At 37.9% G+C, this 24,715-nt stretch overlaps 1 protein-coding gene across 3 annotated transcripts in view; it reads right to left on the reverse strand.

Annotated features, from left to right (window-relative positions):
- Positions 1-24,715, reverse strand: part of LOC117419918 (protein O-mannosyl-transferase TMTC2-like) — a 140,643-nt gene that overhangs the window by 24,850 nt on the left and 91,078 nt on the right. For all 3 annotated transcript variants that reach the window (XM_034033303.3, XM_058986297.1, XM_058986298.1), the window contains exons 4-10: positions 23,517-23,631; positions 22,333-22,418; positions 21,244-21,428; positions 20,006-20,084; positions 17,324-17,445; positions 13,317-13,398; positions 2,878-2,992 (exon numbers count right to left, since the gene is read on the reverse strand). In XM_034033303.3, coding sequence (XP_033889194.1) covers positions 2,878-2,992; positions 13,317-13,398; positions 17,324-17,445; positions 20,006-20,084; positions 21,244-21,428; positions 22,333-22,418; positions 23,517-23,631 — 784 coding nt within the window. The remainder of the gene's footprint in view (positions 1-2,877; positions 2,993-13,316; positions 13,399-17,323; positions 17,446-20,005; positions 20,085-21,243; positions 21,429-22,332; positions 22,419-23,516; positions 23,632-24,715) is intronic.

The following is a 24,715-nucleotide window of genomic DNA, read 5'->3' on the forward strand; positions in this document are numbered from 1 at the left end:
GGTGAAATGGATTACATAGCATACCAAAAAATACTGGCAAATCATCTGAAACCCTCCACTACAAAACTTGGTTTAAAGTGCAACTGGACGGTCCAACATGACAACGATCCAAAGCACACATCAACATCTACTTCAGAATGGTTAAAATAGAATAAAATCAAGGTTCTGGAATGGCCTAGTCAAGGTCCCGATCTAAATCTGATTGAGAATCTTTAGTATGAGCTGAAGAAGGCTGTGCACAAGAGAAGTCCTCAGAATTTGAACGAACTGGAACAATTTTGCGTTGAAGAATGGTCAAAAAGCACTAAAGAATCATGCCAAAAGCTCTTTGACAAATATCCTAATCGTTTAAAAGAGGTTATTGTTGCTAAAGGTGTCTCATCTAGCTATTCATTTAATTTTCCTTGTCAGGGTATGAATACTTTTTAATTAGCATTTTTTGAGTTTTGTAACATTTTTTCCTCATCCACAAAAGCAAAACTTGCTACAATTTTTTTTTCCTATAATTATTTGTTTTTTGAGCAATTTCTAGAAAGAATATTGCTAGTAGAAGAGTGTTATCAGCTTTTTATGTGACAACATTTGACATCTGTATAATGAGTTGTTTTATAAAGGGATAAGTGTGACTTTTATTTGGATTCCTGCACATGTCCGAATAAGGGGAAATGAAAGAGCAGATTTAATGGCAAAAAATGCAACACAACAGGCTACAATAGACATGAACATTTCATTAGGTAGGACAGAGGTACACAGTATTAGTATTGTCAACAGGAAGGTTCTGATAAAATGGCAAGAACAGTGGAATAGTGATGAAAAAGGGAGAAATTATTTTAGCATTTGTCCAGTGGTTGATAAGAAGGTACACAGTAGGTGCAAAAATAGAAAAGAGGGAATAATCTGTAGTAGAATTAGAATAGGACATTGTGCCATTAATAAATTCCTTAATATCATAGGCAAGCATGACAGTGGAGATTGTGACCAGTGCAAGACAACAGAATCCATGAAGCATTATTTTTGTAATTGTACAAAATATATTCCACAGAGAAGAAAGATGATGGGGAAATTGAGACAGGAAGGACTGACAAGTACTGTATATTTAGACTTTTTAAAAACATATTATCATAGAACATATATCACAAAATGCAACAATTGAGTACATAAAGGATACAGGGAGATACAACTCCATTTACAATTAAAATAAATATGTGTGTTATGTTTTATAGACAGTACTTAGTAGCAATGAGTCACATCAGTGATTCAAGCAGCCACCCTTTAATTAAAAGAAGTATTTTGTTCTGTGCTATTCCATGCTATGTTTACTAACTGAAAGCCTCATGACTGTGTGTGCATCCAGCGTGAGTGAATCAACACAGAGGACCACTGCGTGTTTAACCGGGACCCTTATGACAATAGGTAGGGATTCATTTAAAGGATTTTAATCCCTCCTCAGTTTATTTAGTTTATGCAGGGAGAAGGTTCCTTTTAGTGGGAGCAGTGCTCGGCCTAAGCTTGGCCACCTTTGTTAGCTGTTTTCTCACTGTATTTTGTTGTTGCCTTTTTGTATTTCGCCATTATGTATATGTTTGTATATGTTCTTCTGCACTAGGGCTACCATTGTTGGTACCCTAGTGGTGGCCACATACTCCTGCATCTGACTACTTGTGATTCTCAATAAAACCTGGACATCTGAGCGGCATTTCGATCACAAACTCTCTATGCGTCGCTCGTTCTCTAAGCGGATACACACACTGTAACAGAACACCCCTGTTACATCTGCACAGATCTGATAAAGCCTCAGATTGTGGACAACAGCACATTAGCGAAACTTGGATTGCCAGGAGTGACCACAGATTAGAGTGGAAGAATCGAAGGCTGAAGGGCATCTATACTAACAATAGCTCTGCCACTGACTCTGTGTGTGACCGTGTGTATGTCACTTAGTACTGCTTACCACCCAGCAGTGAAAATTACTACAAACAAACAGGATCTCATATCAAAGTTAGACTTTGCATCTCCGCTATCCTGCTAAAACAAATTGTAATCAATTTCATTGCTAATTCAAAATTATTATTTTAAACATTTATAGAGGATATATCCTCTGAGATTAATATCACTTTCAGGGCTGTCGTGTTTCTACATCTGTAGGGAAGGGAAGCCTTTATTAATTAAGTTAGTCACAGAACAATTTAGCCATGCTTGAAATTTGACCTGTATGGAGAGTGTGGCTGGGCACAGGTGTTAACAACCTATCCATGGTCTTCCACAAAACACTGCCATAGTAATACAACTTCATTGTATTATTATAACTGCTCACTACCACCATGTGAGCAGTTATAATTTAAACAATATTGTAACCTTCTTACACTTTTGCCTATTCACTCAGAACACTACTTTGTTTCATCACTAACTAACACAAAGAAATATAGGGTGCAGTTGCACTTTGAATACAGCACACTTTCAGAGAATGAGATCTTTTAGTATGGCTTTATATCTATTTAATCCTGTAATGCCCAAGCATTCCTGTCTGGCAACACATAATGTACTGCATGTGTATCACAAGTGATACAGAAGTGGGCATTACAGGATAAAACATATTTTACACAAATCCATCATATGTGAAGTTCCTAGAAATCAATTTACAATTTACCATGCAGCTCAATCGCACTGTAGTTACATCTAATCATCAATCTTTTTAAGTAAAAAACCTCTTAAATAATACATAATAATAATAAATACACCTTTTGCATCATTAATTTGTAATTACATCTACATTTTTTCAAAACTCCTGATAAGAAAAACATGAATGCCTGTAACAGCCAACTTTACTCAGTTCTGTTTATCCCAGACAGGAATGTAGTAGTAAGACTGAAAACCAACCTGAGCATATGGGCTGCGTTAAAGACCACATCAAACTCTGTGCTGTCAAGCTGTGCAGCCTTCCCTGCCATATCAGCTGCTTCGAGCAAGCGGGATTCTTCCAACAAAAACTGACCTGAGGGTCAAAGGGAGAAAGAGAGATGTTCAGGGCACGGAATGTAGTGTTCAGAGATAGATACCTGCTTTAAGTCCTGTAACAGCAAAACAATTTACTGAAACATAAGAAACAAAGCTCACTTTTATTTTGGCCATCAGACTGATGTTTTATTTATTTATTTTTAAAATTTTAGTAATTGCCAATTATTTTATTATTTTCTCCCAATTTAGTATATCCAATTATTTCTAGGTTCAGCTCACCACTACCACCCCCGCGCTGACTCGGGAGTGGCGAAGACGAACACACGCTGTCCTCCGAAGCGTGTGCTGTCAGCCGAATGTTTTTTTCCACACTGCAGACTCACCATGCAGCTACCTCCGAGCTACAGCATCGTAGGACAACACAGCTCTGGGCAGCTTACTGGCAAGCTCGCAGACGCCCGGCCAGACTGCAGGGGTCGCTGGTGAGCAGTGAACCGAGGGAACCCTGGCCGACCTAAGCCCACCCCCCACGGGCGGCGCTCGGCCAATTATGTGAGGCCCTCTGGGACCTCCCGTCTACGGTCAGCAATACAATAGCCTGGACTTGAACCGGTTACCTCCAGGCTATAGGGCGCATCCTGCACTCCACTCGGACTGATGTTTTATTTGAGTAAGATATTAGGCAAATGCAGTTTCCCTAAAATGTGCCTTGTGATATATATTTTTCTTACTCACATCTCTTACCTGGCCAACCTAATCCTGCTTCTTATTGCAACCACTACATACATCTTAGACAAGGTAAAGGGCTGGTTTCACAGACCCCGGTTAGCACTAATCTTGGACTACCTAATGTTATTTTAGGTAAGGTAGTCAAAGATTAGTGTTAATCAAGGTCTGTAAAACCAGTCGAAAGAGTTCTCCCAACTCCCAACTGTAGAGTACTTTATTTATAGCAAAAAAAAAAAAAAAAATTGGCTCCAAGCTGTTTTTTGGTTAACCTTTTCACTGTATGGGGCAATAACCTAAAACTACTAGGTAAAAACAAGTATCTATCGTATAGAACAACACAGGCCTGGAATCCACTTTATCCATAACTATAAAAATCCCAATTATAAAATATGAATAAAATGAAATACTTTTCTTGTTTCAGTAGACAAATGCCTTAGATATGTACATCTGAAGATAAGGCTGGAACTCTTGTCTGTACTGGACTAAGTTTGAGCAGGAGGCTAACTTGGATGTCACGTGGTTACGTTCAGATGCTGTCTTTGACAAAATCACTTGTTGCTGTAAACAACCCCTGTAATGGAGTAAAACAATATTAAGCCCCTTTCACACTGGCATGCTCTTCCCCGAGTCAAAACTTACCTTAGGTCAGGACCCATTGCCATGCGGGTTGGCTATGCGATTTCACACTGCTTTTGATAAAGCAGGGTTTACCTGGATGACAGATGCAAGTACACAATGTGCATGTCAATGCCCCGGAAGCAGTTGCTTCCATCCAAGCTTCTCTGTATTGAACCGTCGGCCCAAATGTTGATTAGACCAAATGTTTCTTCATCCCTGCTGCAATCTAGTTCATGGTGTGTGATCACGGCGTGACTGTTTGTTATTTTGTTGGCTTATGAATGGCTGTCATGCATTTTGTCTCGTTCAACCCGGGTCAAAGTGGCTCGACTCAAATCCCGAGGTGGGTCGCTGTGATCCAGGTCAACCCTGGTACGACCCAGGTACGTGGTTTCACACTACATGGGATTGTGACCCGGGTAGCCAAAACCCGGGTCAGGACCTGGTAGGAATGCCAGTGTGAAAGGAGCTTTAGACACACTAATGTACCTTTTTAATACCAAATAATTTCCATCCATTATAAATAATAAGGGTTGGATGGTATCAAACCTGTGCTATTTTGTGTATGGTATAGCAGAGGTTAGTCATTTGTGGGTTAAAAAGTAGTGATGACAAAGTACAATCTTATGTTATTTAATATATCTCTGATCCCCACTTCAAGTAAAAATTCCTCTTCCCCAGTATTGGAAATCACCATTCCAAGATTCTAAAAAATGCCCTATCCCCAATCCCAGATTCTATTGTTTGATTAAGAAAGAGAATCAGCTCAAAATATGTTTACACGGGATCAAAAATAAAACCTGAAACTAGAAGCACTATGTATATTCAACACAACTCAAGAGGACTCGATCAGCAGGTATTTGAAGATGACGCATGGTGAATGCAGTAAAAGACAATGATTACTTATTCCCTGGCATTCTTTTTACATAATAGTATTCAAACAGCCAACATATTCAGATAATATTCTACATCTTTATGTAACAACTGGGGATCTCTTTGATTTTGCAGCATGTACAGAATTTGAAATCACAAATGCCTTTTCTGTTTCATTCTACTTTTTCAAAGATTGCAAAGTTAATGTAATTCCTACAGTAAACAACCTTCATCTCCTGAATAAACTACCATCACAGCCTGAATTTATTAGCCTTAAAAAGATCAAATACAATCGCAGCTGTCATCTGTGAAGAGAGTACAGAGAATTTTTTATTTCTTTGCAAATGTATTAAAATTGCATCACTTATCATTATTTGATACTGCATAATTTAAGAGTCATTAAGTACTGATGGCTGCATATTGTTTAAAAATACATGTTTGTTTAAGGTTAAAGTATATACTCAATATAACATATGGGATTAATAATTATGAAACAATATAGGACAATGTAACTTCCTAAAGATCAGCTTGGACCTGTCTCAGGGCTATTGTGGGCCAAACTGAGCAATACTTGTTAAATTCTGAAACAAATTTGACTATATATACAGCAAATCTATCACAAAGTTGATCATTACAAAGTGCTTGCTAATCTGATCTTGGTTACCATGAAAAAGTGGAAAAAAGTCTTTACAGCTGGGTTTGTTAAAACTGTTCTGACCAAAATGTACAGTTACCAGATACAAGAAATTGTTAGGGAAGATGAACTACATCTTGAAAAGGAGTAGTATTATGTTGCATTATATATGTAAAACATAATAGCCTAATACCGAGAATAATATGTATATAATGCAGAAATATTTTTTTTCACAAAGGATATCATTTGGTTATGAATTCTTATTTAATGTCACACACCAGTAATTATTCATTTGTAATATACCAGTTTTACAACCCTGTTTATTTCCATACAGTATTATTCAATTTTCATAAAAAAAATAATGAATAAAGAAGTGTGCTGCGGCAACTGTGCTTATAATCACAGAACTGCATGCCTGGGTTGCATGAAAAGGGAATATTACATTTTAATATGTTAACAATATTCAATTCAAGGGAAGAAATTACATTTTCAGTGTTCCAAAATATATTTTGTGCAATAAAAAGGCATGCCAAATACAGTGAGGCCTAACATGTTTCCCTGCACTGACCACAGAAATAATACCTTCAACCTGTCAAGCAAATATATAAATAGTAACAAATCAGCCATGACTCAGAACATTTTATAGACTTGGTACTCTTTCAATTTACAAGACTGCCTTAGAGGCTGTTTTCCACTGACCCAGGCAAACCCAGAAAAGATATATCCTAGACACTTTGCAGGACACAAACCATGTAGCTAATGACCCCAGTAGACCTGGAACATAGACTCAGTGACAAATAATATTCTTTTCAGGGTCAGCAGAAGTTCAATTAAAGGTGGGGTGCATTGACATAAAAAAAGTCATTGTTGAGTGCAGCTAAACTTTCTATACATATCCTGAAAGTTTCATTCACATTCGTTACTTATAAAGTGGAAAAAAAGACAAATTTGTGGTTAGACCGTTTTCAAAAACCTTCGAGACCTCTACCTGGAAGAGCACGCGTGAGTGACACCAGGACATTCACTGTTGTAAACAAATTCAGTAGATGGAGGACAGAAATGAAAGCGATGTTACCGGTTCGGATGTTTTAGCATCTTAAATCAAATAGATCAGAAATGTTGGTATTGTGCTTCATTTATATTGGCTTCAGAATGTAAAAAATAAAAAAATAAAAAAATAAAAAAGCTTGTTTACATTTGCACGCACTTCTCTCTCTTCCGTGGTTTGTTGTAGTCTGTTGATGGTAGAGTAGCACATGACAGGTTTTTTTTGTGTCAGAGTTTCAGGTTTTTTAATTTGAATTTTTTTCTTGGCAGTATTTTCATGCCTGGTTTTAGTGCCAAGCATCCTTATTCAGGACGGTGAATTTATTTTGAAGAACATCGCTTGATTGTTGTATCTATGCATCCCTGCTGTAGCGCGTTACTGGAATGTAGTTATTAATCAAACAAAAGGTTAAATTATCAATTGTATGTTTCGACTACACCACACTCAATAAACATAAACATAAACAAATAAACATAAAATAATTTAATATGCAAAACAAGTACAGTAATACCTGTCAACTTATGAAAACAAGAGAACCAGAGGTCTCCTTTTTCAGACTTACTGCACAATTTATATAATTCTTACATATACAGTAAATAATACTTTATTCTTAACGTGTAGCCTATTAGAATCTGATATAGCCTACATCAACATCATAAAGTAGCCCAAGACATTTTCGCAGGTCGGATGGGGAAAATAATAATAAATAAATAAAGTTGAAGTTTATGTTAAGATTGGCGATCTAAATAATCCGGAGGCAGATGATCTTACGTGGGAGTGTCCCGATGAAATCGAGAGACTTCACAGGAATGCATACGAGAACGTGACATAACGTGATCATTTTATCACATTATTTATTAATAATGTACATGGGAGGTTGTTGGCTATATAATCGTGTCACTTTATACATATTTTCATCAAACAGGAAGAGATAATTATAATGAAACGATAGGAGCATTATAGTACCACTTAAATATATAAATTTACTAAAAGCGTACCTGGAAGATAATGGTGAAAACAAGAAAATTCATGAAATACCATTACAGTAACTCAAAAACATACTGGTGAAACGTATTCTGTCAGTGTGGCGTCAAAACTGAGAAGAATTTCAGCCGCACACCCTCCACGGTATATTGGGAAGCATAGACAGGTATTTAAAGTTCAATTTAAGCAAACAGACTTCCCAAAAAACAAAAGAAAGTTTAGTGGTAAAACAAAGCATTTTAAAAATCAAGGGAAGAGAAATGTCAAAAGTGATATTTTTTCAAGCTATTGTAAATGGCTACAACTAATTATAACAAATAAATGATACCAAAGTGTGCAATAGTATCTCTGTCTCGTCATTTGTCTTGCCACCAGAAGCCCTCGATATGATGACAGGCTTATTATGCACATTTTGGTGGAGTTTATTCCTTATATTATTATTGCTATTATTAAGGTAACCAGACGTCCTGATTTGGACGGGACAGTCCCACTTTTGGAACATTGGTCCCAGTGTCCCCAGAACCTTTCTTGGGACACGCATTTCGTCCCGTTTTTTCCCCACAGCATCGTCACATGGTAACAGAATATTGTATTTTCTTAAAACTCGACCCTGGTATCCCCTCTGCCATGGTCTGGCTCTTGGCTTGCATTCAAGACATCGAGGCCTGGATGTCTGACAATTTTCTTCAGCTGAACACTAGCAAATCTGAACTCCTTTTAGTAGGATCTAAAACTCAACTTCATCTAAATATAGCTGCCCAGAACCTCGGATACTGTCTGCTGCTGCTTTCCCCCACAGTACGAAGCCTTGGTGTACTTCTTGACAGCATCCTCTCCTTTGATGCCCACATCTCCTCCGTGGTCAAATCTTCCTTCTACCATCTTCGAAACATCTCCAAAGTCCATCCCTACCTTTCCCTCCCGGATGCGGAGATACTTTGTCATGCATTTGTCTCCTCTCGACTCGACTACTGCAACTCTCTATATGGTGGTCTGCCGACATGCACCATAAAACGACTGCAGCTAATTCAGAATGCTGCTGCCAGCATCCTTACCAGATGTAAAAAACGTGATCACATCATCCCCGTCTTGCCCAGCTGCACTGGCTACCTGTAAAGTTCAGGCTTATTTTCAAAACTCTCCTGCTCACCTACAATGCCCTTCATCACACAGGTCCCGAATACCTCCTCAACCGCTATGTCCCTGCCCGCAAGCTGAGGTCCTCCAACTCTGGCCTGCTTGTTATCCTCAAACAAAAGTGCACCACACTTGGACTCTTTGGAACTCTCTCCTAGCTTTGGTGGATGATGCTCCCACTGTCACTCGCTTTAAATCAACTCTCTATTATGCACTTTCCACTGTATTTAATGTACTATTTTATGTATTATGCTACTATCATGTACTATGCATTTCTCTGTATTTAAAGTATTATGGATTTTCTTGTTGTTACTGCATCTTGTAAAGCGCTTTGTGATGGTGGTTCACTGTGAAAGGCGCTATATAAAATAAAGATTGATTGATTGATTTTCACGTTTGTGAAATTCATGTTGTAAAAATATTTTAAGTTTCAGAACATTTATTTCTTTAAGTATACATTTTATGTTGTTTTTAGCAATAATGAAATACAATAGTCTGAGATCTCCGGGTGCCCATTTAATTTCTTAAAAAAATATATTTATACAGAAATGACACAAATAATTTAAAACAATTACAAGAAAGAATCACATCCATGTTTAATTTTATCTTTATTTAAAAATATCTTAATAAGCTGCCTTAGGCAGGATAAATCTCTTTAATTTGGTGGCCCGTTATTTTTTTTTCCGTGTTAAATGAATTATAGAATAAGTATATTTATCCTGCAAAGTTTAAGAAAAAAAGAGACAAAGGCGTAATTGTATTTAAGATTTATGCTATCTGTTGCATACATGTGAATGCTATACAAAGTATTTTACTTTATCACATCTATTAGTTTTATAGAAGAAAAACAACACATTGATAAAAACATGTTTTTCCTTCAGCAAGAGGAAAATTTCAGGGCTTGAATTACTGGGTGGCTGGAGGTGGGGTCGATCCCTTTAATTTTCTCAATAGTTTTATTTCCAAATGTACCTTTAATATGTTTTAAGCCAACATTTATCACTTAAAACAGGTACCTGTTAAAAATGTGTAAATTGCATGATGACATTTCCTGCCTTGTCTATGCAGTTTTTCAGTACTAGTTCAATTATATGTTTTTCAGTGATAATGAGAAAGTGTCTCCTGACAACCTGAAAGCTTCTCTGCACATTTTACACAGGCTAATGCTTATGCTCATATTAAGGAACATTAAATAGTATTCCTTTCATAAGTAAAGAAGTGACAACATTTCATTTGATCAGAAAAGGAATACAGGTCTCACACAACTATTTGGAGGGTTTGCCTTTGTGGACTTAACTACTTCAGAAGGGAATTCCTGTTTCTGCAGGGCAGCTTCCAAACAAAACTCACAAAAGCTGATTAGCGGGCTTCATTTATTGCACACAGTCAAAACACAGGATATTTAACACATTTCATTACCTTTAATAGTAATAGTTTAATAGTACAAAGTGGCTGAAAAAATCCTAGTATCTATTAACCACGACACACTACGGATTCAAGCAGAAACTGCAATAGAAAAAATATATAGAACAAATACCATGTCATATTAAATGGGAAGAAATTAAATATTTAAAAAAAAAAAAGTTCTATGAAGTAACCATTTAATAGAAATATTGAGATATGTAATGTTTTCATACAGGAAGGTCCTGGTTTGCAGATTGGACACTGAAGGGTAGCATATAGATAGAGACAGAGCGAGGGAACATGGAAATCAAACGGAGAAGATGCATTTTCTAAGGCAGAAAAGGGACTAGATTTGCAGCAGTAAATCAGCAATACAATAGAATCTTGGAACTTGATATTATTGAATTGCTACTGTGTAATGTAATAACTATACTTGTGTTGAAATGAAATTACAAAGACAATAAGATCATTTATTCACCAAAAAAAGTTTTTTAAAGTAAAAGATTCCTTTGAATATCACCACGAGTCACTGCATTCACTTCCAATATGATATTAGATCAAACATTGCCAAAGTGAAAATAAAAACCCTAGACTCTAGAGCTTTCCCGTAGCTTGGAAGTTGGAAGTTATTCACAATATTTCCATACTGTCCCAGTTTAAGGACTTAAAAAAACTTATTATTCTTATAATACCCCTTAGCTGGGATTGTAAAAAATAAAAAAAAAAAAAAAAAGTCAGGATTTAATCTGTTCAAACCACTACAATTCATTCTGTTATGTCTACGAAGCTTTCCAGGCAAAATATTAAAAATGACATTTAAAATTTAAAAATTAAAAACTAAATGAAATAAGCGTGCACATGGTTCTGGTGCAGACAGCATAGGACGTCTGGGTTATTTCTTTGATGATACAAAAAAAAAAAAAAAAACTCCAGGGCCCCGAGTGCCTGTAATATTTCTAATGATTCTTAGCAAAGGTCACCATTATAGAGGCTTTTATAAGCACCCCACCTGTGTCTTCCAGGCTCCCATAATTCCATAATTGTATTCTGTTACACATACTTGTATATCTTGTGGTTTCTAAACTGAAGTGGGAGAAATGCATTCAGACATGCTGCAAACTGATTACATCTGGCAAAGTGTTAATGAAAACAATTCCTGGAAAAGACTGTCTTTAATTTCTAATCTCTGGTGGGCTTTATACTTCTACTGTTAGCTTTCGGGAGCTTTTTTGAAGAGTCACAACAGTTTCTCATATGCAGTGGGTGAGGAGAGGAGGTCAGCCAGCATTGTTGGGCTGACCTGGAGCACGTCCAGTAGACACACAAGAAAGGTATGATAAGGTGGCTTGTCAAAATAAACCCAATTCTTAAAAACAACTCTACAGTATTTCCTATACTGCAGTTATCTAGTTCCAAAAACAGCTCTTTACCTGCCAACATCCAAAACTGAGGGATTGGATGAATTGGGGGAATCTGGGGGCATGACCACTGGATTGGAAAGCTGGCAAAAGTATTTTATTTCCTATGAACTAGGCATTCTACAAAGGTGAGCATCAACCACGTGAAACCATGACACGGGGGCCATTGTATTTCAGGGGTCAAAACAGTCAAGACAGACTTTCAGTCTGCTTTTCCTTCAGTTAGATAAATGCTGCTTTGTGCTAACAAAAAAAAAACTGGCATTGGAAGAAGGTTTACCTGCTCAGTCCCATAGTTCCTGCTGGAGAGGAAACAGGCAGTTCTCACAGTATCTGCCCACTGGGGCTACTTAAAATCTGAGCTTGAGCATTACCATTCAGAAAAAATAAATTGACAAGACAGGCCACAGCACTTTCAGTTCCTTACCTTTTACTTATTTTAATATTTATGAAATGCAGTAATACTGTGTGGGTCTGCTGGAGCAGGTCTGTCAGATACCAAAAAACATTTATATTCAATTAGAGAAACGAAGCTCTTAAGCATTGAAAGCAGTGAGGCAGATCTCCCACTTACAAGCATGCAGTTGGTAGTGTTGTAATTATATTTATTCCTCAAGATACCGGTAAAACATTTTCTGAACAAAAACAAATGTAAAGCATGTTATAGAAGCCGCTTTGTGAATGACTAAGCAATTTTCAAAAGGGTCAGACATGTTTAAAATTAGAGGCACTTGCAAACTGTGGTTTACAAGTTTAACTGTGGGTTAAAGTGCTTAAAATGGGTAGAAAGAGAACAAGAAACCTTGGTAAGGAACATAGTCTAAAACTAGACTAAAAAGAAAAGACAAATGAACCAACAAAACTGTTGCCCAAACCTACTAAGATACAGTAGTCTCAGGCTGTCAACCAAGGCTCAATGATTTTACATCTACACACTGCATTCTCTCAAATCTGCATGGTGAATCCTAACAGGACCTGGCCGGTTTGGACCCTGGTCATGCTGAGTTGTTGACGATTCCCAAAGAGCACTGTATTAAACTTTGCACTCCTGTGGGTTGAGGAGGAAAAAGGATGTGGTCTGTTCCTCTCACAGTGTTATTACAATAAACAGTAATGCATATTCAAATAACCAGCTATCACACAATATTGTTTTTGGTCTATTTAGCTCCTGCTGGAACAAACATGTCCTGTCAGGGGTATCAGGGGTTAAGGCAGACAGCCACTGTGTATCGTCTGTTCTTTTCCTACCTCCCTGTGGTACATTTTCCACCTTTGTACTCAGGGCTATTGCTTATTTTCTCAACAGTATTTGAGTGAAATTACACACAGGTTAGCAAAAACATACTCTGGCACAATGATTAATAGGCTTTAAATAAGTTCCACATAGACATGTCCGGTAAAATGAGTGATATCATGCATCTTAAGGAAGTGTTTGACTTTAATCATCCAGCAACATCGTAGTTGCTTTTGAACTTAACTTTGGGGGGGGGGGGGGGTATATCATTCTGGTACTTACCATAATGCATATAGCAATTTCCCTTTGTGGGATCCAGCTGAATTGCCTTCAAAAAGTACCTTTCTGCTTCAAGCTTATATCCCTTTTAAGTGAAAAAAAGAAGAAAAAAAGGATTTATTTTAAAAGCATTCCTATTTAAAAGAGATTTATCAAACAATGATAATTTAAGAGGTCCAATTTCCCTTTTCAAAATAATGTAGCTTTTCCCATGGTATAAATCAAGGCATAAAAAAACACAATTAGATGGTGTAGCTAGAGGTTTAGCAGTTTTAGTTGTGATCATTATATTCAACAGCCTAAACTTACAAAAACCCAGTAAAATAAAAAAAAGTTATTTGCCCTTTGCTTCATACTGCAGCCGTTTAAGCAGCTTGTTAAATAGCTGTCAAAAATTTAACAATTCATACATTTAACAGCTTCTAAAATATATACTGCCACCGTACCCGAGGGCAATAATAATAATAATAACTATTACAATTACATTAGAATTGTTTGCTGAAATTGCAGTTACAATGCTATGTTGTTTAATTACAGTTACAATTACAACAAAAAGTAACATAAAACACCTACGCACATTAACATGTTTACTCTTTGTACTCTAAATAATCAATCAATAAATCGCAGGTACTCATACAGAAACATACTATAGAACTTTATTTTTATTATTATTTTTTAAAACAAATGGAGTAACCCAAAGTGGTTGAAAATAAATCCATAATTGAACTGTAATTGATCAATGATATGCTGTAATGACAATTACAGTTACACAGGTGTGCCAAGGTTCAACTACACTTAGATTGTAATTGTAATTAATTACGCAAGCTTTACTAAGACCTATTACCAGCATTTAACTACAACAGTTTGGCTGTATACATTTAATTGTTAAAAATGGTAGTAGTCTACCAGTGATGTTCAGGACTATTTTACACTGTAGGCTGTTTAACATTGCTCTAGGGCCTATTCTTACTTTGTTGGTTTGTGTCTGCATTGCATCATTTGTATATGATTTTATGTTTTGAGCCACCATATGTTAGCCAGGTCTCATTGTAAACTGGCTAAATTGTGTTTTCCTTTCGAAAATTTAACTGAAACTGGAGCAGCAGTCAAGCCATTTAAAGTTTATTTTCCACAAGCTTAGATTGCAGCATGAGGGAAGTACAGAGGCTGGAGAAGAGGACAGCCTGGTTTTGAATCCTGTTTTAGTCATTTGTTACATGTGTTACTTGGTCCAGGCCCTTTTCAACCTCACTGGAAACTAGATCGGTCATCTCAGCTAAGCAATCCTTGGGTGAAAAAAATAGCATTAAAAATGTGGTCCCAAAATCTAAACTGCACTTAACTTTGTTTAATATTTCAAACAAAGGTAACGCAAAATTCTCCTGTCAGCACAATGCACTCTGATTGGCTATCATAATATTGTTAATAAAACAATGAATAATCCTCTCCCTACACGAAACCCTAACCTTAAGGTCGGTATCCTATACTGCAGTCAGTACACATCTAAAGTAGTTCATGTTTGGCAGTGAATAAGCGTTTTTGTTACTTTCAAAAAAAAAAAGTGACCGGAGGTGCTGACTTCCTCAGTTGTTCTGACAGGAACATTTTGTGGTACCTTTGTAAGCACTGCAAACTTCCATGTGCATTTGATTAGGTTGGATGATAAATTCTAATGCATATATTTCAACAGTGACAATGTTAATGAAAGACAGACACCAATTTCTATAGTTTAAATATAGTAATAATTTGTTTCAAAAGAAAAAAAAAAGAAAGAAACCATAAAAGACAGTATCCTTAATGGTCTTATTTCACCAACCCAATATTTAATGTATCAGTTAAATGTTTTCTCCTCCTCATGGGTTTAAATATTAATGCCCTTTCTTAGTGCTTTCATATATTAAGCACCCATGTACCACACAGTGAGAATATGACAAATTAACATTAGGACTGAAAGCATTTGCTTTGTATACTGTAGATATAGTAATGCACTGCAGTACAACATACGAAAAGTTTGTGCTGTTACTACAAACGATGGAACATGTTTGCAAGATCCAAACAAATCTAAATTAGAAGCAACTTAACAGCTAGCTGTCTATAAAAATCAGTTTGGTCTAGTGCTCATTTATTAACGTCCGTTCACCTTGTTTTCTCCTTCAAATAGTTTCTGCTTTGAATCTGATGAAAGAGAAAAGGCTGGAACTGTTTTGAGTTTTCACAGAATCAACGCCCCAGAACGCTGGCTAACCTAGGAAGACAGAAACTCATCTTCCTCCCTCATGATGCAACTACAGTGCTCTACTGATCATTGTGGGAGATACTTCACCCCTCCTAAATAAGCACAGCCAAGACCCAGAAACTTGACATTCTCATCACAAGGCTCTCCTCCCCCTGCTAGGATCTATACTGCCAGCACCAGAGTGCACAAGGCTCTCCTCCCCCTGGGACCTGTACTGCCAGCACCAGAGTGCACAAGGCTCTCCTTCCCCTGCTAGGATCTGTACTGCCAGCACCAGAGTGCACAAGGCTCTCCTCCCCCTGCTAGGATCTGTACTGCCAGCACCAGGGTGCACAAGGCTCTCCTCCCCCTGCTAGGATCTATACTGCCAGCACCAGAGTGCACAAGGCTCTCCTCCCCCTGGGACCTGTACTGCCAGCACCAGGGTGCACAAGGCTCTCCTCCCCCTGCTAGGATTTGTACTGCCAGCACCAGAGTGCACAAGGCTCTCCTTCCCCTGCTAGGATCTGTACTGCCAGCACCAGAGTGCACAAGGTTCTCCTCCCCCTTCTGGGATCTGTACTGCCAGCACCAGAGTGCACAAGGCTCTCCTCCCCCTGCTAAGACCTGTACTGCCAGCACCAGAGTGCACAAGGCTCTCCTTCCCCTGCTAGGATTTGTACTGCCAGCACCAGAGTGCACAAGGCTCTCCTCCCCCTGCTAGGATTTGTACTGCCAGCACCAGAGTGCACAAGACTCTCCTCCCCCTGCTAGGACCTGTACTGCCAGCACCAGAGTGCACAAGGTTCTCCTCCCCCTTCTGGGATCTGTACTGCCAGCACCAGAGTGCACAAGGCTCTTCTCCCACTGCTAAGACCTGTACTGCCAGCACCAGAGTGCACAAGGCTCTCCTCCCCCTGCTAGGACCTGTACTGCCAGCACCAGAGTGCACAAGGTCGATGCGCTGCAAGTTTACACTCCACTTATTTTTGATCAAGTGTAACAGAAGTCAGCTGTGAACATATCTCCTTTTATTTAGCCTTTTTTTCATTATTGTGGATCTGTTGGCTTTTTGGAACAGATGGGCACAATACAAATTACATAACAGCCCACAACCTCAAACAATTCTTCACACACTAATAGAAAATGATCAACAGTTCTGCTTAAATGAACCTGCTGAGGTGCAAGAATGAATACAGTATGTGATTTTGAAGAATTAGTCTTCCGGTAGGTGCTGTGAAGTCTAATCAATTTACCAGCTTTCAGAAGATTGTCACACGTGTTTAAATTGCTGACAATGCTGTGATGAGTTAATTTAAGTCTTTTGCTTCTAATAAATGCAAGAGACAGATTTTCATCTGGAAAATATATGGTCACACTTGCTACGCAAGAGTGGTCCTTGAATACATTCAGCTTACCAATCATTTAAACCTGCACTTTCAGTCCAGGCTTGTGTATGCGGACTGTCCAGTTATGACAGAAAAACTCATGAAAAAGCATGTCAGTGACATTCTTTCCTCAGACAGCTGCAAATTCAAAGAACAATCACTTAAATGAAAATAGTAGATAAAAAAAGGAGAGATGAACTATATCCACTTTATGATCATAAAATAAGTCTGACATACTGTACAGTAGAGAGAGATGGACGCATGCTTTCATATACACCCAGATTCTGATGCTCCCACATGCTTGTGCTAAAGTAGGTCAACTATGTTACAGTAAATAAGCACTTCTCAAGATGTATGTAAAAAATTGAATATCGGTACATCTTTTTATAGGAGTAGGAGGAACTTACTGTAAGAGCCAGTAGCTTTCCATACGTGAGGTGAGCTGGGATATGGTCAGGCTTGGCTCGCAGCGACTCCCGGTACCAGTGTTCAGCTTCTGTCAGTTTGTTTAGCCTCATGTAGGCCTCTCCTGTAGTAAAGTGAAGGTCAGGTCAGAGGTCAGGGAAGCACACATATCGCTCTGTTTTACTGACATTTAGTGACAGAAAAAGGCATTCCTCCAAAAGCCTGCTGCAGCTTACTTTAAAATACGATGCTTGCTGCCAAATGAGAATATTGTAAGAGTGTGAGAAGAGTTTAACCCGAGTCCGAAAATACCTGGATGCTTTTTCTGCCTTTCTTACTCTTTTCAAACACACATCAAATGCTTAATGTGATGCACCGCAGTAAAAGCATAGTAAAGGATGCCGAAAGTATGGTAAGTATTAGCCAAGCATGCTGGAAGTGTAGTAAATCAGAAGGGAATCAAGGGGAAACGTTTCTAGTTTCATGGGAGGCAGATCGCTGTCTGGAGTTGTAGAATATCAAAGGAAATCAAAAGAACAGATAATGGGTAGCTTTGTTGCTAATACATTACACATTCAGAGCCAATAGTGTGATCCCCTGCTGGGCCGATAGAGCAAATTAAGTTTCACATTCATAAACAATGATGTAAAAGTGGAAGAATAATTAATGTACTGTGGATGAACAGTATGAATACAGCAGACTGAATAAGATATGCAAAGATAGACATACTGGATTTGTAAGATATAGAGGTACATTGAAACAGATCCAAAATAAATTAAAATAAAAACAGATACATTAACTGATTAGCAAATGTAGGCACAAGCATTTTGCCTGTGTTGAAGTCAATAACAAAGTGCTGCAAGCATCTAATTCTGTACATGTTACTGGCTGTGTCGCCTTTTGAGAAACAGGGTTAGATAAAGGGTCTGGCCAAAAGTGTACATCATGTCCATTTTAAAAATGTATAAAAAGTAAATAAGCCCACAGTGGGACCCCCCACTGAAGGCTTTCAGTTTCCTATACAAAAACAATATGCAGGTGGAGGCATTGGATAAGGCAGCTGAGGAAGGCAGGGATCAGTCCTGCACTCCACAGAAGGATGGATTTCAGTCCTGTGCTGTAGCAGACATCAGCAATGTACACCGCGCAGCACTGATGTATTGATACTGTGTTGATGACATTAGCTTAAATACACAGGACAGTTCTTACAAAAACATCTGATGCTTAATGCTCTCCCCCACCTGAAAAAATACATTCTCATTTCCATCATCAAGATGTATTATCCCAAGTATTTGACGACACTTCTTCCTTATTAAAAAACGCACCAGGAACAATATGTTTTAATGTAATTATTGAGGCGATGAAAATGTATTATTATGGGTGTCAACTTGGGAGGAAAGTGCAAAAATAATTCTGAAATATAAATACTATGCCCAGATATATTAGGGATTTAGGAGTGCTGAGGTGAAAATAATAAGCCAAAACATAACCCTCATTTTTTATTTTCAATTTGAGTGTTACTGCCAAAAATGATAAACTTAGCACACCACACATCCAAACGGAATAATATTTAAATACAGATGATGGTTTTACAATTTTTTTTTTATTACCCAATCAAATCATTATGTGTGAAAATGGTGACTACAGTTAACTTTAGTTCCAGTTAATAACACAGAACAATGTAGTATATTAAATAACCCATTAGATGGTAGTTTGCACTTACTGGTAACATGATGATTATTAAAAATAACTTATTCTGAAGTAATTCTAAACTGTAAACAAACTAACACTACAATTAACAAAATACAAATAACAATTACAAATCCAATCAAATTCTAACCACTGTAGGCAATTAAGCCAGCAGAGAACGCTACGTCAGCGCTGGGTACTATAGCAGTAAGTATTACAGCCTTTTCTTCAGGTCTGCTGAAAAGTAATTCGTACTGAACACAAGGGAAATTTTAATGTTTTTACCCCCCTTTTATCTTTTAAAATACTAATCCTATTGAAAGACCATTTAAACAAATGTCAAAGTGTTAATGTTCAAATGTCACTCTGCCCCCTACCATTGCCGAGATATTAATGGTTGAAAATTTACCATGAGTTTACCATGGAAACAAAAGTTGAAACCATAACAATAGCGAATAAACAGAACACATTCTTTTGTGTATGAAGACAAGGTATATTTTGGACTAGATCTCTTAAGCCATTTGTAATTTATGTTGTCTTTTAAAGGGAGTTTCACGATTCTAGTCTCCTTAACTTTTAGGGCATCTACTATTGGATAACGAGCGCTCTACTTGAAATTGAATGGGCTGAGACAATCCATGAGGTTTATAATAAGGTAAAACCTGAGGCTTTTATTCTGTGTCTTATCTATTAGTTCTCAAGACTTTCAACTAGAAGCTGCAATGGAGATGCTTGGGGTGGCATTAGAACACGTATAAGTAAATTATAAAGTTCAAATGTAGTTTAAGTGAGAGGTGAATAACAGTTAATGTAATTGTAGGAACACGAGATGGAGATAAAGATTACAATAACTGAATATATCAGAGGAAACCATTTCCCTTTGCTAGAATGTGAGAGACTTTACTTCAGACTGGAGGTTTCTCAGCTGTCTGTACTCCATGCTATGAATTCATTCAAATAGCACATAATACTGTTAGCTTCTAAATAATACTTACCCATCATATTGTATAGGCTCTGTGGTGCAAATTGTCTTGGCATTTTCAGTATTGCTTCTTTATATGCCGACAGGGCCTCCTAATGAAAAAAACCAAGGTGCCAATAGGTTATAGTAAATCAGAAGAAATAATTGGAATTGCCATGTTAAGTGATGATTAGGCTTGCTACTTTTCGATTTTAAATCCGTAAAGCTTGTTAAAATGTTGTATTCCCAAAGTTCAACTGAAATAAATTTACATAGGATAAACGTCGGCAAAACCACTCGCTATTTTTTATTTTCTTACCAAAAATAATAATTTAGAAATCGTCTCTAGTTTGTGTAGTTTTTACACTTGCTCTCTGTCCCATCTGCGTTCCACTGTGAATGGCTAGGGGTCGCTGTCTGTCATCTCAGTGGTCCCTTAGTATGCTACTGTAGTTTCATTCACTGTCAGTCATTTCATCCCGTTCTGACAGATCTTGTTTACTGAAGCAGTGCTAGAATGCGCTCATTCGTTTAAATGACTGTCAATCATCAAGACCTGCACTGACTGTGCACTTTCATTTGCCAGCTACAGTGCCTGTCATTTAAAGCGCCTACTTTGAAATTAGCAGGTTAAGGTGTAGGTAAGCTTTTGCTATAGGTATACAGTGACAGTTACTAGTTTGATTTGAAAATGGGGCGCCAGTCAGGCACAGTGCCACCAAGCACCTATAGTCAGGGACAGTGCCACCAAGCACCTACAGTCAGGGACAGTGCCACCAAGCTCCGTGATAGCTACCTCTCTAAAATCTTCAAACTCTCGAACGCCCTTTCCATGCCCTTAATAAACTGAAGTATACACTGTATAAGCCTATTTCTGTTTTGTCCAGACTATAATACTTTGGAAAAGGTGACTAAATACATTTCTGTACTTAGTGTGTTTGGATGATAGTGTGTAATTACAACATACAAGTATAAAGTTGGAAACCATTTATTTTAAATACATTGTAAATAAACTTGTTACATTACGGTTTATCTTCATGACAATATTGCGTCATCTGGTTCTATATTGCTGGTAAATTATATCACACCTCTTCTAAGTCTATGTTCTTTTGAATATAATTTATTACCAAGACTATGTAGTTCTGTCTTTATTTCCCTTTGGGTTATCATTTCATTCTTTAGCCCAGCAGACCCAGACACATGACACTTGAGCATGAAGACAACCCAAGCGCTCTGAAGCCCCATGAGGAGACCCAACGAGGTGTGGCTTACCTCATGCTGCCCTCGTTCATGGAAGAGCTTCCCCAGGTTATAGAGGCAGCTGGTTACAGAGCTCTTGTGTGCGTGAGGGTCCTTCAGGTTTTCATCTGGGATTTCAGCGCACATCAGGAACGTTCGCTTGGCTTCGTCTAGCCTTCCCTCGTTCATCAGGATGATCCCTGTATTCAAGTATGCAGCTGTGTGCAAAATGCCACAAAAACTAATTAAACACCTGGGGCTTTAATGTATAATGAAGCCTTTCAGAATGATATACCCACCACTGTTGATAAATGTATAGCTACATCTGTGTGGTGCCCATATATATGTAATTTTCATAAAGGGCAATCTTAAATGGATTATTGTACAATCACCAGGCACCACTTTTAGAATACAGATCAGACATTATGGTAGTTATACCATAAAATGTAATTATTATTAACAGGAAGGGATTTTTAATGTACATTTTGTGTGATGTTCTTACGGCATCTAAAGAAAATGAGCCTTCTTTTAAAGTTAGAATATAAAAAAGGTGAGGACTCGTTTTTTGAATTCCTTAATATATCTTTTTTCATCTAAAAACAAAATGCATGCAGGTTGAGGGACAAAAGTACTCTATTTTAATGTATTAGTGTGTCATAGCTAATGTAATGCTCTGCTTTTTATAGCACTTTGAGTCTTGTTTTGTCTTTTTGAGGCAGAGTTTATACCAGCCAAAACAAACAGGCGGAGCAAACTCCATAATGGGTCTCTCTTGTGCTTTTAAGTATGATTCTGACATGTTTGTGCAGATCATTGTAAAATAAAGTCCCGCTGATAACCCTTTTTGCCAGAAAGGACATTTTTCCAGTACTATGCATCTGAACTGCCTAAGAAACAATGAAACGTACAAAGCACCGAAATGAGCACTGCAGCAAAAAGGCATAACACAATTTCATCTAACTGACACTTGAATGAAGCAGATAACGGTCCACAATAGCATAACACAATTTTAAGCCACGCAAGTGAAGTTGAACACATTGAAGCCAGGAATTTAGAGAGGGACCTGAGAATGTGATCCAATTAATGTCATATACACCATTAGAATAAAGTGCTATTACTTACAAGCTAATGTAGGCCTGCTACCAATTGCCAGCTTATAGTAGTGCAGTGCCTGAGAGAACCTGTTGTTTTCTTGTAGCAACAAACCTCTGGAAAATAGGACAATTTAAGGTTTAACGTCAAACACAAATCACAGGGACGATTAAAGTTGGGCTGGAGGAACAAGATGCTCTTACAGAGATGTGAAAAACATTATGAAATTGGTAAAGAGCAGATACAGTGTGCTAGATAAAGGTGGAATAAAACTGCATTCTGATTCCTGAGACTAAAAAAATAGTAAATAAGAATGCCTGTCTTTCATCAGATAATAGAGAACAATACCAGTCTATTAGAATGCAGGAAAGTTACAGCCTGGGCCCCGGGAGGTCTTGAGTATTCAGTCCACATTCACATTCCTGAATGTGTATTAAAATGAAGGTGTCTTGAAATGCAATGATGGATATTCATGGGTAACATGAATGCAATGCATATACAGTCTGCAATGCAACAGAACACTTTTTTGACAGAAGAACAGAAACACCTATAATATGTAGCACTCTCTTTTTTGCAAATCTACTTTCCCTCACGTGACTGGTAAGTTTGTCTTGCAAAAAGCACCTGGGACATTTTGAAAAAAGCACCTGGTGACAAATAAGGGCAAGACAGCTAAATTGACGTAAGTTAACTGAACTGAGAGCTGAATTGATTTTACAGAGCACTGGTTGCAAGTCCCGATTAACTGACTAATGTATTATAACAAGTAGCTGACTAGACAGCTGTTTCCATTAGACACATGTTGAGGGTGACATGGCAAACATGGAGAGTATTATCGAGCCCTTGGTTAACTTCCAGTCAGTTAACAGTGCTTAAAATAAGGCTGTGAACTCAGTGCTAGTAAAGGCCTGTAACAGTCTACAAACTGAAACAAAAACCATAGGGGAAAATGATTATATAGTCCCATATTATAAAACCCAAAACTAGATGTGCTGCTTGCTTTGCCATTTTGGGTTAATTTAAGTATAGCTGGTGCTGCATCTTAAGAAAGACTGCTGTCCACCCCAGAGTTTAAGGAACATGATTAATGAAAACAGCATCTTGCAGAAAAGGCCGTGGGGTTACAAACAAACAATTTCACTATTGCAGAGCATCAATAGCGTCATTCAATCCCCCATGCTCTAAATGAAGAGAGATGAGTCATGCATACTTACAGATTATACAGCATGTCAGCCATGTTGCTGCGGTAGTACAAGGCGTTTCTATAGGCCTTTTCAGCCTCTGCCATCTTGCCCTGGCTTTTGAGGACATTCCCAAGGTTACCCCACGCTGACAGGGAGACAGAAAGCATTATTCAGTAGGGCCCTGGAACACAAACCCAGACGACATGATATTTCACATACAAAGTCTACAATACTTCCAATTCAGAGTTATACGATTGGAATTAGCTGCAGCGAACAGCCATTGAAGGCCAACCCTGTCTATAGAAAAAAGCTCCATTTAAGTGCTCAGCCTGCCAGAGAAGGACTCAGGGCCTCTCTTAAATGCTGCAAACCAATGGCAAGTATTATTTTTTCTTCTGTCATTCTGGGTGCTGCCTGACCTTGGTGGACACTGTGCTTTGAAGCTGTTCTCTGATTCAGTTTTATTTTTTTCACGTCGCCTGTCATATGAATGATACTTATCAAAAGTATAGGCTCTAATAATTGTCACATCGCTGCACGTTTTCGCTTGTCGCATCACGTCTGGTGTGTAGCGGCCTTTGCTGTGTCTGCAATGGTCATTGCTCTATGATGTTAATTTCATATTGTTACAAGATCATAAATACAAATAAACACTGTCATATTTAGTTCTATTACTACAACTCTGCCCCTCAAACGCATTAATGTGTAATATGAGAAAACAGAGGGAATCATGGGTTACCATACAAAAATTACACATTCATTTCAGTTGGTTGTTTTTCAATGAACGTGGTAGTATTAAAATATCCAAAAAAACAGATACTGGCAGAGTAGATCAAATAAAAATGGTTTCCCTTCAAATACCCTCTCTATATTTCACTTCCGTATATCACTATGGTTTGCTGGATGTACCATGTGTGTACTGTGACTACAACTGTGACTAGGGCAGCAGTATGGAGTAGTGGTTAGGACTCTGGACTCTTGACTGGAGGGTCGCGGGTTCAATCCCCGGTGGGGGACACTGCTGCTGTACCCTTGAGCAAGGTACTTTACCTAGATTGCTACAGTAAAAACCCAACTGTATAAATGGGTAATTGTATTTAAAAATAATGTGATATCTTGTAAGTCGCCCTGGATAAGGGCGTCTGCTAAGAAATAAATAATAATAATGAGCAGTGCAGTTGTTTCCTCATTTCCCTCCGGAAACTACCTCAGATAATAAAACTACCTCC

This window comes from Acipenser ruthenus, chromosome 14, assembly GCF_902713425.1.
Source record: "Acipenser ruthenus chromosome 14, fAciRut3.2 maternal haplotype, whole genome shotgun sequence".
Lineage (NCBI taxonomy): Eukaryota > Metazoa > Chordata > Actinopteri > Acipenseriformes > Acipenseridae > Acipenser > Acipenser ruthenus.